Source organism: Bos taurus, chromosome 1 (assembly GCF_002263795.3).
Source record: "Bos taurus isolate L1 Dominette 01449 registration number 42190680 breed Hereford chromosome 1, ARS-UCD2.0, whole genome shotgun sequence".
Taxonomy (NCBI): domain Eukaryota; kingdom Metazoa; phylum Chordata; class Mammalia; order Artiodactyla; family Bovidae; genus Bos; species Bos taurus.
This window is the reverse complement of record NC_037328.1, coordinates 69730843-69744909: the sequence shown is the minus strand read 5'-3', so window position 1 is coordinate 69744909 and position 14067 is coordinate 69730843. Positions and strand designations below refer to the sequence as shown.

General features: G+C 34.5%; 1 protein-coding gene across 13 annotated transcripts in view; it reads left to right on the top strand.

Annotated features, from left to right (window-relative positions):
- The window catches only part of ZNF148 (zinc finger protein 148), a 146598-nt gene that overhangs the window by 82709 nt on the left and 49822 nt on the right, over positions 1-14067 (top strand). For all 13 annotated transcript variants that reach the window (NM_001033121.1, XM_010801188.4, XM_005201416.5 and 10 more), the window contains 2 exon segments: positions 5255-5380; positions 13830-13953. In NM_001033121.1, coding sequence (NP_001028293.1) covers positions 5255-5380; positions 13830-13953 — 250 coding nt within the window.

Sequence of the window (14067 nt, the reverse complement as noted above, 5' to 3'; positions counted from 1 at the left end):
AGGTGGCCAAAGATTGGAGTTTCAGCTTCAACATCAGTCCTACCGGTGAACACCCAAGACTGATCTCCTTTAGGATGGACTGGTTGGATTTCCTTGCAGTCCAAGGGATTCTCAAGAGTCTTCTCCAACACCACAGTTCAAAAGCATCAAATCTCCGGTGCTCAGCTTTCTTTATAGTCCAACTCTCACATCCATACATGACCACTGGAAAAACCATAGCCTTGACTAGACAGACCTTTGTTGGCAAAGTAATGTCTGCGTTTTAATATGCTGTCTAGGTTGGTCATAACTTTCCTTCCAAGGAGTAAGCGTCTTTTAATTTCATGGCTGCAATCACCATCTGCAGTGATTTTGGAGCCCAGAAAAATCAGTGTATTTACAGTACAGTTAATTGTTTTATATCTTTCTCTTTACATTTAAACACTTTGTTGTGCTTGTGGTCACTTTGATTCCATTTGTTTCCTACGCAATATTTTGGAACAGTTTCTTTCTAGTGATAGTTAAACACATTCTTTTTATATGACTGTGTACTATTTTTACTCTCAGAATAACCATTTCTCTTAAGTTTGGTGGCAATTACTTATATATTATATACTTACTTCAGACTGTTCTTTCAAAAAGTTCGGCCGTAAGAGAATGGAAGTTGTTGGAAATATTTTGGTCCACAAGAAATTTTATGGGGTAAATTTAAGTATACTTTTAGGCAGAGAAGTAGTTGATGAAGTAAGATTATTTTAGAGACAGGGAAGATGCAGAGCCTGAAAGATGGGTAGTAGTGGAATCAGCAGCACAGTATAGAGGAAAGCACAAAGATGCTTTCTTTTTTCTTCAGCAGGGGTGGGAAGATGATTGAGAATACCTAAAAGTGAAGTTGAAAATTGAAGGGAACATATGGCTTCAGAAATGGAGAGATGGTAAGGACAGATACTTCTGCCAAGTGACCTAGGTCTTTACTCTAAAGGAGATCATGCAGAATCATGAAAGCTGAGCTGGGGAAGAGTATAATTGATAGGAAGGGCAGTAAGGAGCTCTTGTATATTCCTCACTGGGGAAATGGAAAGAAAGCAGTCTTATGTTAATTTATTTGTGGAAGAGTACATTGGTAGATTATAATGCTGTAAAGCTTGAAATAGATACGGACGTAGGTTATTAAGAATAAAGAGTAAGAAGAGGTCAAATGATTGTAAGGGGTCACTTTGGGAGTTAGGGGTAGACCAAAATTTGCAAACCACGTCAAATGTTCATCACATACTATGTCTGGCAGTGTTATTTTAGGTATGCCTACATTTGTTAAATTGCTTATTAACATTATTGAGTGTGGAAGAAGGTAATTGGGAAGAGTAGCAGGTTTGGTGTAAGAAGAAAATAAAAAGAGGATAGAGTGAGAAATGTGCAGCTCTGATTGAGTTTCTTACTCAATCTAGAAAGCTTTTTGCAGTTATTTCAGATCTCATGAGTTTGTCCATTTGGTTCCTGCCTTGTGTCATTCATTTAGGTTGAGCCACATATGTGCCATTTTATTAGTTCATTAGTGTTTTTTTTTTTTTCCTTTCTTTCTTTCTTTTTTTCTTTTTAAGGCATGAAAACTTCCCATCTGCATTTTAAGATCTTTGGAAAGATTTTAGAATGTGTTCTTTTTATCTAGTATTTTGCTCTGTACAATGTTAGAATCTCAGTAAATTTAAAGTTTTCATTGTATTATTTTAAACTGACTGAATTTAACACTTAGTAGCTATTGAATACAGAGAAGGCAGTGGCACCCCACTCCAGTATGCCTGGAAAATCCCATGGACGGAAGAGCCTGGTAGGTTGCAGTCCATGGGGTTGCTAAGAGTCGGACACGACTGAGCGACTTCACTTTCACTTTTCACTTTCCTGCATTGGAGAAGGAAATGGCAACCCACTCCAGTATTCTAACCTGGAGAATCCCAGGGACGGGGGAGCCTGGTGGGCTGCCGTCTATGGGGTCGCACAGAGTCGGACACAACTGAAGCGACTTAGCAGCAGCAGCAGCTATTGAATAATGAGTGAAAGCTGTTATGAGAAAAATCAAGGAAGAATATCTTCCTTTTAGATACCAAGATAAGATACAGGCACATGAAACAGAAAAACAGAAAAGTGAGATAGTTTATGTTTGGGCCAGACATGATATAAGTCTTGAAAAAGACTTATATCATTCTGGATTCTGGGCATGAATTACTAGTGATTATAATCAAGAGAAAGACTTTTATTTTTTTCAGTATAGAAGGGCCTCCTATGTTTAAAGTTTAAAGTTGGGAGAATAAAGAGAGAACAATAAAAAATGAGGAATACTTGAGTATAGTTAAGATATATGTATATATCTTATATATACATATACCTAATTATATATGTATATATATATATAAAAACTTGCAAGAATGAACCAGCTTGGGAAGTGGCAAGGGGTGAGGAAGCATGGGCTCTGCCTCTTGAAAGGGTGTTGGGGTAGAAGTTAGATGATATAAAGTAAGTGTGACACAGGATGGTAATGCCTGATGGCCTCCTTTGTCTTGAAAGTGGGAGGCCCATATGGAGCTTTGATTAGTGGATGAGCAGGAGTTGCAGGTGGAGAAATGTCTGGGTTTAGTAAAGTCTTAAGAAAGAAGTATGAGTAGGGTGATTAACAGTGTTGATGACGTTTTCTGATTTGGTAGTGAGCAAAGCGTTGACATTCAGATTCTCAGATGTAGGCAGGAGGTTGCACATGGGACTAGGTGAAATGGTAAAGATTAAGCCATGGGGGAGAAATGAGAGACTTGTTTTTTAATCTGACACACTTCCTAGCCTATTGATTTTCTTGATGTTCTAATGAGTACATTTCAAAAAATCCAGCAAATTAATAAGTTTTTTCCCCCCCAAAATCAACATCTACAGATACCTGCTTTGATTAATTATACTTTGGTTTATTTTAGGTGAAAAGTAACACTGAGAACTTGATTTTTGTTTAAAGATATTTCTCAAGGAAGAAGTAGGAAACTTACAGATGAGTTTTGTCTCTTTTGCCATGCTTAAAAAGATTTTGTGTCTTTATAGATTATTGTAGTCTTCCTTGGGCCAGTGAAGATTTGTTTTCCCAGGCTTTTTGCGCCGCATTCTTGCTAGCTGCCTTGTCATTTTCATACCTGTCTCTCTATGTTTGTGGATTTACCGGTAACTTTTCTAAGTACTCTAGGCTGGACCATATACTTTAGTATGTGGTTGTATTACATGTGGAGATTACCTTATTTCATTCATGAGTGATAAGCCTATTGGAGTATTCTAAAAATGTAGTTTTTGTGTGCTTACTAGCATTCACAGTGCTTTGATTCATTGATACTTCTAAGTTTGGTTCTATACTTTGATAATGTTAGAAGTGCACCTTACATTTGTCAGTGTTAGTACCAATATGATCACTCTCCATATATGTAGAAATAGCTAAAAGGTTCAGATGTATGTATTAATCTTTTTCACTATTTGCACATAAAGGCTCTTCCTTGGTTTAAATAGCTGCTAATGGCAGAACTTATTTGTGAATCTGCCTTACATTCTACCTGACACTTCTGCTAAAAAATGTTATTCTTTCTTATTGCTGCATTCTGTATTTTCGTGATTTCTTTGTAATTTATCAGCCAGCAGAAATGTTTGGAACTACTTTATGGTGCCCTTGCAACATAAGAGAGAGCAGTTCAACAGCTGCTTAGTCTGTTGTCGCTTTTCCTTGTCTCATACCCAGCCTCAGTAGCTGTGTTTCAGTAAATATCACTTCAGAGATGGTAACATGTGTATTCTGAAGCCTTGTTAGAGGTGACTTTACCATTCTGTTGTATATTTCAAATAATTACACTAAAAGAAGCTACAAGAATGGTCACTAGTACTATTCTCTAAGCTGATAGAATTATTAGCTAAATAATCATTTATGGGCATGTTTTTATGCCTGAGTTCTCCTTGATTTACAGTTCTGATGCTGCCCACATTTCAGAAGTTTATGCAAACTTCCAGTTCTGTATTCTGTCAGTTTGAAATCCCTAACTTATGTTGCATTTTCCTCATGAACCCTTCTACACAGCTATGTCTTCTGACTTTAAACTATAAGTCTGTAAGATGTTTATAACCTTTAGCACCCCCTTTTTAAGTGTATTTTTTGAAAATATAGCCATTAGCACATTGTACTTTCTGGAGTATTATCAATATATATATTTTTTAATCAAGATTTTTTTTTAAACGTTATAAACAACAGAAATTTATTTCTCACAGTTTTGAAGGCTGGAAGTTCATGATCAGGGTGCAAGCATGGTTGGGTGAGCGTCCCCTTCCAGGTTTCAGACTTCTCGTTGTGTTCTTCTGGTTGAAGGGTCAAGGGTTTTAAATGTATTTCAGAGCCTGTTAAGTTGAAAGTTTCTTAGTTTTAATATACTTGTGTTTTCATTTCAAGGATAGTTTGAAAATGTAGTGGTGAGGAGTGGGAGACTGTGTACCATCAGTTCTGATGAGCATTGATGCTACCATCGCTCCACATATTAGGACATATCTTCACATCTATGAGAGCTGAGCTCTAAAGATGAGATAACGTTTTGACATCTTAATGCTTGTAGTATTTCTTTGCTTATTATGTAGTTAGAATTGTCTTGTACATAGCTGTGGCCTAAAACCATGTGTAATTCTGAAAAGACATATTTGGTGATGGTTTTTTGTAGAGCCTGGGAAAATACTGGTTAAGATATTGCCAAAAACATTGAACTTAAAGATAATTAAATTTTATTGTTAGATTATCATTCCTTTTTTTGATGAAATTACCTTTTAGAATTTTTTGTTGTTTGTGTGATGTTTTACCAATTGACAAATTGACAAATTGAGACCCATCATGAAGTCTGGTCCCCTAGTATTTTACTGATTTTGGAATTTCACCTTTTTTTATGCTTTTAACCTCAGTTTTCTTAAATATGGGAGTGAAATTGTATCCTCACTTCTACTTTATTCTCCTAGATCTTATTATTTTCTCCCAGGACAGCTTTAATCTTTTTTTTTCCAGATAAATTTTTATAAAATCCTAGTTTATGCCTTCAATTTATATACTGTTGATTCTTATATGTCAATTACCTATTGAATTCTTCAACATACTATTTACTTGCACACACAAGTAATCTTTCTGGGAACATCTGTATGTAGATTTAGCAAAGAATTAAGCATGCAATGGCTGTTTGTCACAGTGGACTTTTTGTTTATTTCTAAAATTGGCTTTTTTTTTTTTTAACAGATAAGTGTAAAGCAGGAAATTACTTTCACTGATGTATCTGAGCAACTGATGAGAGACAAAAAACAAATCAGAGAGCCAGTAGACTTACAGAAAAAGAAGAAACGGAAACAGCGTTCTCCTGCAAAAGTAAGAGAATATTTTAAGGTGGTGGTCCCAAACTATTGCTTAATCTTATAGTCAGGAACTTGGCTGGACTATAAGTCTCATGTGGCTTAATAAAGTTGGACTGTTGCATCAGGAGTAAGGAAGAGATGCATGTCTGCATGGAGGTGGTAGGCCATTGCTTTAAAATTTCCACTTCCCTTTCACATCTTTTTTTTTTTTTTGAACAAACTTTTCTTACTCCATATCTCTCTTTTCTTTAAAAACTGATAATATGCAGTGCCCTTGCTTCTCATTCATATTAGTCTTACTTATTTTAGTATTCCTGTTTCAGGAAAATTCAGTACCAATTGGTCATGAGAAAAAGGTTGTGCAATACCTGTGATACAGACTAGAATGTAAGCTCCATAAGAGCAGGGACTTCATTTTATTCACAGCTATATCCCAAGAGCATGGAATAGTAGGCCTAAGAGACTCTCAGTAAATACTATGGGTGAATGAATGGCTTAGTAAATAAACAAGTGACCCATAAATACTATTAGGAATTGCCTGCCTTTTTTCCCTTCAATACAGTAGTAGCTGACTCTATGTATCATTTTGATATTCCTAGGACATCTTGGAACTCTGTATAATTTACAGTTATTTTTCATCTTTTGTTTTTCTAAAAAATTCTATAACATGATCTTTTTTATTTTGAGGGCTACTTTTGTATTTGTGATTTAAGTAATCATCATTATTTATGCATTTTGTGCACTTTTGGATATGTGGTATGCTGCGGTTTGTACTGGCTTGCCAGAGCTGATTAATAAGTTTTCAGGAATTTGGCAAGCTGACTCTGAAACCGTTGGTAATTTGAAATTAGCCACGGTGAGAATATTTATACCGTGGAAATCAGCATCCCTACTCTCTAACCCCTTAAAATGTTAAACATTTACCAATATGCTGCTTTGGGGATATATATAAATATGGTTACTGCAAAAATTTTTGAAAAATACAGAGATGAAAATAACCCATTTATTCTTAGAGATAAGTATTTCCGTTTTCTGCCATATTCCTTTTCTATTTTCAAATTTGTATAGGTTCATTGAATTTCCTGTTTGTAACTAGAGTATGTAAGCTATTTTTAAAGTTATTAAAGGTTTTTACAAATATTAGCTGCATATGTATTATTTTGATATGTCACATTATATTCAATGATTGCTATGTTGTTGGAAAGTTGTTTTCTCTTTGCCTTCATTTTAAATCATGTTGCACTTTAAATATTTGTGTATACATTTTCATGTACTGCTAAATCAAAAGGTGTGAACTTTTTAAAAGGTTTCTTTAAAAATTAAATAAGTAAAATAAGCAAATAAACAACCAAGCAAAATAAGTGAAGTTTCCTAATAATGTTACCCCTTCCAGCAATGTCCTATTAGTTACATTCCTGCCTGAAGTGGACCTAAGATGTCTGTCCATACCCTCTCATAACCTTGAGTATGAAACTTTGCTTCTTTTGTAACTTAAGATGAATGTCTCATTATAGTTTAAATTTTACTTTCTTTGGTTATTGGTCATACTAAAACTTGTGTGTTTTTCATAATTATTGACATTTTATGTTTCATGTTTTGTGCAATCCGTTTATCTCCCTCCTCCCTGCTTCTTTCTTCCTTTTCTTTTCTTGGGGTTAATGTTTTTCTCAGTGATATATGATGCTTTAAAAAATTTACATTAATGAATAAATCAAGTTGTTTAAGGAAAATATTAATTTCTAAAATTATGATAGTGGTTATGTTACTTGTGTTCATTGCAAAATCTGTTTCAAATCTTTAAAACTTTTTATTTTGAGTATCTATAATCGGTTTATTTTTATTATCTTATTGGAGTATAATTGGTTTACAATGTTATGTTAGTTTCTGCTATGGAAAAAAGTGAATCAGTTATTTCAAGTCTTAAAAAAACAACATATGTAAGTTGTACATTTTCCTTGATACTTTACAGCCATGTTTTTCTGATACTATTTTTGATTGTAATTCTGAAATTCTGACTAAATCTTAGGTTATTATCTTCTTCAGGGGTGTTTGGAATTATGTCCTAAGTAATACAGATCTTATTTTTACAGAGTTTAAGTTTAGTTTTTGCTTATCTGATTTGAGATAAACTAATTTATAATGTATTATCATAATACTCCTAAAGTCATTTATTTAATTTTATATATATATATATATTTATGTTGTTGCTGGATGAAAGAAATTTGGCCTAATTTGAGTATATTGCATGTAAGAAGATGTTTTGGCCAGTCTTTTTAGACATTCTTAGGACAGTGAAATTACTGCAGATAATACATGGCAGACAGGGCTGTGAGAATAACAAAAACAAGAATTTTTACATTGTCCTGACCTATTACATGTGACAGGAGAGAGAATGGTTGTTGTCTATTTTTAACCCTGGCCTTGCAGTGTCCAGATGAGTGGTTTGTGTCTGGATTCTCACAGCTTTGAACTTGTGTTTAAAAATTCACACTTCAGATTTTTCATTAAAGTAACTCTCCCCTTTTTGTATGAAGAGAAGGAAAAGCTTACCTCTTGCTTAGGAATCAGTGTTACTTGTTTTAAATTCCTTAAAAGCACCTGTAAGTCTCTCAAATAATTGTAGTGTATTACGCTTAGAGGCTTCCCCAGTGGCTCAGCAATAAAGAATCTGCCTGTACCACAGGAACCACTGCAGGAGATGCAGGTTTGATCCCTGGGTCAGGAAGATTCCCTGGGGAAGGAAATGGCAATCCACGCCAGTATTCTTCCCTGGATAATCCCATAGACAGAAGAGCCTGGTGGGCTATCGTCCACGGGGTCGCAAGAGTTGGACATGACTTGGCAACCACAACAACAATGCTTAGAGGACTCTACTCTCCACCAACACTTTTCACAAATCTTGAATTTTTGCCATTATGAAAATTTTGAGTATGTGTCCCCATTATATCATGTTAGATTGGGGATCTGCATAGGAAATATAGATGAAGTTACCTTGCAGACTTTAGTAAAAATATTGGAGCTTATATAGCCATATAGACCTGGCTCCCTTCCATATAAGCTTTGTGGTGAGAAATACTGCAATATTATGTCATCTTTAGCTGCCATGAATTTTAAGCAATAATTGCTTTCTGATCCTTTATCATATGGCAAAGCTTAGTCATCCTAAGGTAGATTTGATACTTGAAAATTGCCAGAATATATTCGGTAGCATGTCTAAAGAAGAGGGTTATCTTGGTCAAGTAATTTGATACTGTCATGGAATAAGTTTTATGAAAGTGAATTTTCTACATAATAAAAACTTGTCCCCTTTAAATGTTTAAATTTAGTTTTATTTCAACCACCTTGTTAGAAATCTTTAATATAATGTTTTCTTTTAAACATAGTACATTTGAACATAATTCAGCTTTTAATGGTTTGGGGTTCATGTTGTAAACATTAAAAAAAATCATATGTATCATAGTGAAACTCTCTGGGAGGACTGAGATGTTAGGTCCCCCCACCCCCACACCCAACACACACACACACGGAAATCCTAACTGCTAAGCTTTTCAGTTTTAAGTTTTTGGGTTTTTTTTTTGATTGCTTATAAGTGCTTCATCCTCTCATTTCTTAATGACATACTGTTCATTTTTACATTGCTAGATCTGTGGCCACTTAACATCACCTTCCGTTGACACTGTGTTCTTTTTTCCCCTTGTGGATTAGGACTATAGAGAACTACAGTTATTAGAAATGTATGAGAAGTCTTAGTGTGCTTAATTCAGTCTCGGTGCATTCATGTCAGTGGTTCTCGTGGCTCTGCATTAGATCATCTGTAGGGCTTTTCCAGTTATAAATACTCAGGCCCCATTACCAGAGATTCTTACTAAGAGGGTTTCCATTCGTACTAAAAAGAGTCCAAGATAATTGTAATTTACATTTAAGTTTGAGAATCTCAAGTCTTGATTTTGAAAGTTTCTGGATAAGGTATTGCCACCTGACTTTGCTATTGACTTGTTTTGTGAATTAAATGAGAATGTTTTCCACCACAGAAGAGTTTTATGAGGATTGTTGAGTTAACATCGATAAACTCTTAAGAATCCATTCAGTAAAGATGTAACAATACTATCTTAACCCAGTATTATATACATCTTTTAGGTCTTTTCAAACTCCTTAATAGTGCTAGAGCAGAGTGCTTTTTGGTTACCTACTTCTTATTCTGAAATATATATCCTTTTCATTCTCTAAGCAGTTAATTTGAATGCCTATTAATGTGCCAGGATCTCTTATAGGGTACTGAAGAAAGGAACTGCGTTCAGTTCTTTGAAAAAAAAAAAAAAATTCTAAAATGAGGAAAATTTAATTGAAAGGCAAGAAATAGAAATACTAGCTATTTGTCAGACTCTCTCCTGCATGCTAACTTGATTGTTGAAGGAGTAGCTTTAAGGTAAATAACTGATTGTAAGACTAGGGATGGAAGTATGAAATAGTACTTAAGAGAGAAACTGGAAAAGTATAAGTATTTTACTTATTTATCTAATTTCTCTAGGGAATTTTGAATTCTGGGTATATAATTTTTCCACAGAGCCAAACTATAAATTTTAAAAATATTTGGATGTACATCTTTCTTTTAAAAAACATCATATACATCTTTGCCTGATATTTAGGAAATCTGAGAGAAAAGACCTTTTCTAAAGCTCTGGGTCATTTCTCCTGAACACGAGTTACATATACCAAGCTTATGATACAGTGAATTTCATGTTCTTGGACTGGCAAAAACTTGCCATTTAGAAATGAAATTTGGTAATAAGTAAAACCAGGTACTGAGAGACAGTAAAAATCAGGGAGAATGAAAGAAAGGGACAGTGTGAAGATGGAATGTTAGTGATTACTAGGATGGTAGAGATGTTGAGGGTAGGTATTGCTGTGGGCTACTTTGTCGTTGTATGTCTTTGGGGTTGCACTGGTGTTCCATTTCTAGTTGGGTTTAGAGAGTAAAGGGAATTTTAGAAGATCTCATTTTCTAGTTGCAGTAAAATGTGATAGGTGAGAAATTTAGACTATTCTTCCAAATTGTTTTGCATTTTGGTGATTTATAAATCAATTGATTAAGAATGTATGGTAAAACCTATACTTATTAGTTTAGAATATACTTTAATAATTCCAGTATAGAATGAGGGAAATCATGTCTGCCTTTTAAGAGAACAAAGTTCTCACTGAGGGCTGTCAGGTTTTAGCTAATTGGTGGCAGTGACCCTTGAAGAGTCAAAAATCTCTGAATTGAATAGGCAGAGTTTAGTGCTTTGTTGGTTAAAAATTGGTATATTATTTAACATAGCAATTGCTATGTATATGGATAGCTGGCAGGGAACAGATTTGTCTCAGAACAAAAAATGTATTTGCTAACGGACTGTGAGATTAAGAAAGCAGATTGAGGAATTCATTTGGTATTGAAATATTTTGCTGAAAAATTCTGTTTTAAACTTGTGAAATGGTTAAGAAAACAATCAAGTATTTAGAGTATTGTTTAGACTATTACCAATTTCTTTACTCTTGATAAAGCCCAATTGCTTGATCTTTATAATTACCATATTTTTCCAAAAGTCGCAGTGACAGGAGTCAAGACAAATCATGTCTTGTCTTGCAGACACTTTAGGGTTTAAACTTGGAAATTTCACATGCTTCAGTTGTAATAGTGTTCGTATGCTGAAGGAAAAAGAAAAAAACATTTTATGGTACTTTTAGCAAGTTAGACGGCTAATCTCTAAGGCAAATACACTTAATTGGTAGATCACATTTTACTAAAAGATCTGGAAAGGGTGTGGGCAGGAAAAGAAACCAAGTCTATACCAAGGAAGATAATTTTACCTGTGTTAATGAGCCATTTCTCTTCCACCAAGAAACTTTGTTCTTTACATACCCATTCTTTGCACACCTTTTTCTGTGGTGCTGCTTAGTGAATTTGCAGACACTTACGAATAGAAGTGGTAAGCTGTGAGCATGTTTGGCGTGGGTAATAGGTTGCCATTATCTATAGGCACTGAGTCTCACTATGTACAATTGGGTATTGAGGTTATAGTGGTGAATAAAACAGGCAAAATCTGTCGGTTATACGTGAAAACAGATTACAAGTTAGAAGAGCCAGTGGTGTTCTTCTGTGGCAAGATAATTTTCTTCTGTGTCTTTTGTACAAAGATGTGTGTTCTGGCCTAAGAAAAGAAGAAAATAATATAAAATTCAATGTAAAATGTCCACCAATTTGATTTTTTTGTCATTGAACTTATAAATATGCTAGATTTTTTTCAGTCTCCTTATTCACAAGAAAGTGTTTGCTCTTTCATCCATAAAATCCACCTTGAATTAAGGCTTGGAGTCTACAGTGAAAGGCAGTATTACCTCCAGTGAGAAAACAATGACCTAGAACTCCTTAACTCTTCATAAAAAGGCTTTGTACAGTCAAGGATTATATCCATTTCACATTAAGTAAATTGGGCCAGATTTGTCCCTTGCAGAGCTTTTCCGTGTAGGTGCTATGCCACAGAAAGCTATTGAGCTGCCATTTTTTTTTTTTTGGCACTTGGATCTTATTTGTTATCAACATATGAGAAAAAAATACCTGGTGCTATCCTGTTTTTATTGTTTCATATAAAATGTTTAACATCTTTTTGTTGCTGGTTTTATGTTAGGAATATTTTAAGTTATGTTTAAAAGATTTTGGTTTTTTTGTTTGTTTGTTTGTTTGTTTTACACAGTGTTAACTTGAATATTATTTTGTGACTTGGAGGGGTTGAAAAAATTTTAGACTGACCAGAGATGAAACTTTCCGTTCTCACTGACTCTTCAGGAAGCTGTGACACCCACTTGCGTTCTCCTGCCAAATGTTTCCCTCTGTGACTTTGGTGCATAGACTTTGAAGCATTGTTGACCACTTTGGCAGTTTGCCCAGAACCCACATGCCCTGTATAATTAGCATAATAATTACCATTGATTTACATACAGTATAGTCTGAAATGTGTTCCTGAATTTAAACTAAAAAAATATTTTTTAAAAAACTAAAGCCCTTTTTCCTTACCTAGTCCCTCTGAGTTTTGGGATGGGGGTCATAGCTGTGTATCTACAGGCCCTAGTCGATTCCCACAGGCCTCTGTGTTTCTTAAGATGCCTGTTACATTCCTGTATTCTGTGCGTGACGCCGTTTCTCGGCTTCTACTCTCTGTGCTCCCACCTCCACTACTGTTTCCTTCTTCCTTGCCATATTCCTCCTGATCTTACCTCCTAGTTTTCTTTGTTTCTTATGTTCACATCATGTTTTGTCATCTTTCTTCTCTCCTCAATAATGAAAAAAGGGATTATTTGTTATTTTTACTCTGCCACGTGGCTGGTGAGAGAGGCAGTTTAAATGTTGCATGTTGGGCAAATGGTTGTTAAACTGGAAGACATGAACCCCAAAAGTGAACTTCTCTCTGGCATTGTTTAGACCTTGCCCAAGTTACTGTCAGCCTCAAGAAGCACAGGCAGATAAGGTTGATGTCTTTGTCACCTGCCTTCCTTCCCCCATAACCCTCTAATTTATTAAGGAATATGCTTAACCATAGTTCGGTAGTCCTAGAATAATCTTAGAGGTCCTTAACAGAACCATTCTGACTCCAGATCGTATGCTAGGATGACTTAAAAACAGTTTTCCTTTTTATTTCTTTAAGAAAAAAAGAAAAAGGAAAATGTAATAGGTAAGCATTTATATGGTTCAGAAAAATACTTTAAAGTATGTTTAGTGTAAAGTCTCTCTCTTACCATATCTTCTGCCAAGTTCCTCAGCCATGACAACCAAAGTTGTATACATTTATGTACATCCTTCTCAAATAGCTTTTATGCATATGCAAACAAATATATATTGCTGTATGTATTATCTTATATTCAAACTTAACAAAATTATATCCTAGATTCTAAACCCTGCTTTTTTTTTTTTTTAACTTAAGAATAAATCCTGGAGCTCTTTCTATATAAGTATATAAAGAGCTTTCTCATTTTATTTCACAACCATGTAATATTAAGTTGTATTCATTTTTCATGATTTATTTAACCATTCCTATCTGATTGATATTTATACCATGTCTAGAACATAAGACTTGTACTGCATATGTGATATTTTAAAATTGAAAATAAAGCTATACTCATCCTAACAGAGAACACTTAGGGACTCTATTAGACATCAGCTTTGGAGAGGAGAGTACACAATGCTGAAATTTTACTTAACCAGCTTCCAAGGCTTTATCAGTAATTTTTACCCACTCTGAGTCACATTTTACTTTCTTCAAATAATGATAAAATTATTCCAATAGCCCTCTCAAGATTATCTAGGAAAAAAATACTTCATAATCTCTGGTGACCACTGTTTGCATTAAAAGACATTATCTTTTTTATAATTAGTATTACATTTTAAAATTTTCTTTCTTTTGTTTTGCCTTTTTTTTTTTTTAAACCAGATCCTTACAATAAATGAGGATGGATCACTTGGTTTGAAAACCCCTAAATCTCACGTTTGTGAGCACTGCAATGCTGCCTTTAGAACGAACTATCACTTACAGAGACATGTCTTCATTCATACAGGTATTTCTTGAATTAAAGTGGGCTTATAGCCATTAAAATTATTATCTTTGCTATTTTCATCTTCTTGTAAATGTCATTCATTCCTAAGACTGTAGTTAACCTGGCATTTCAAAT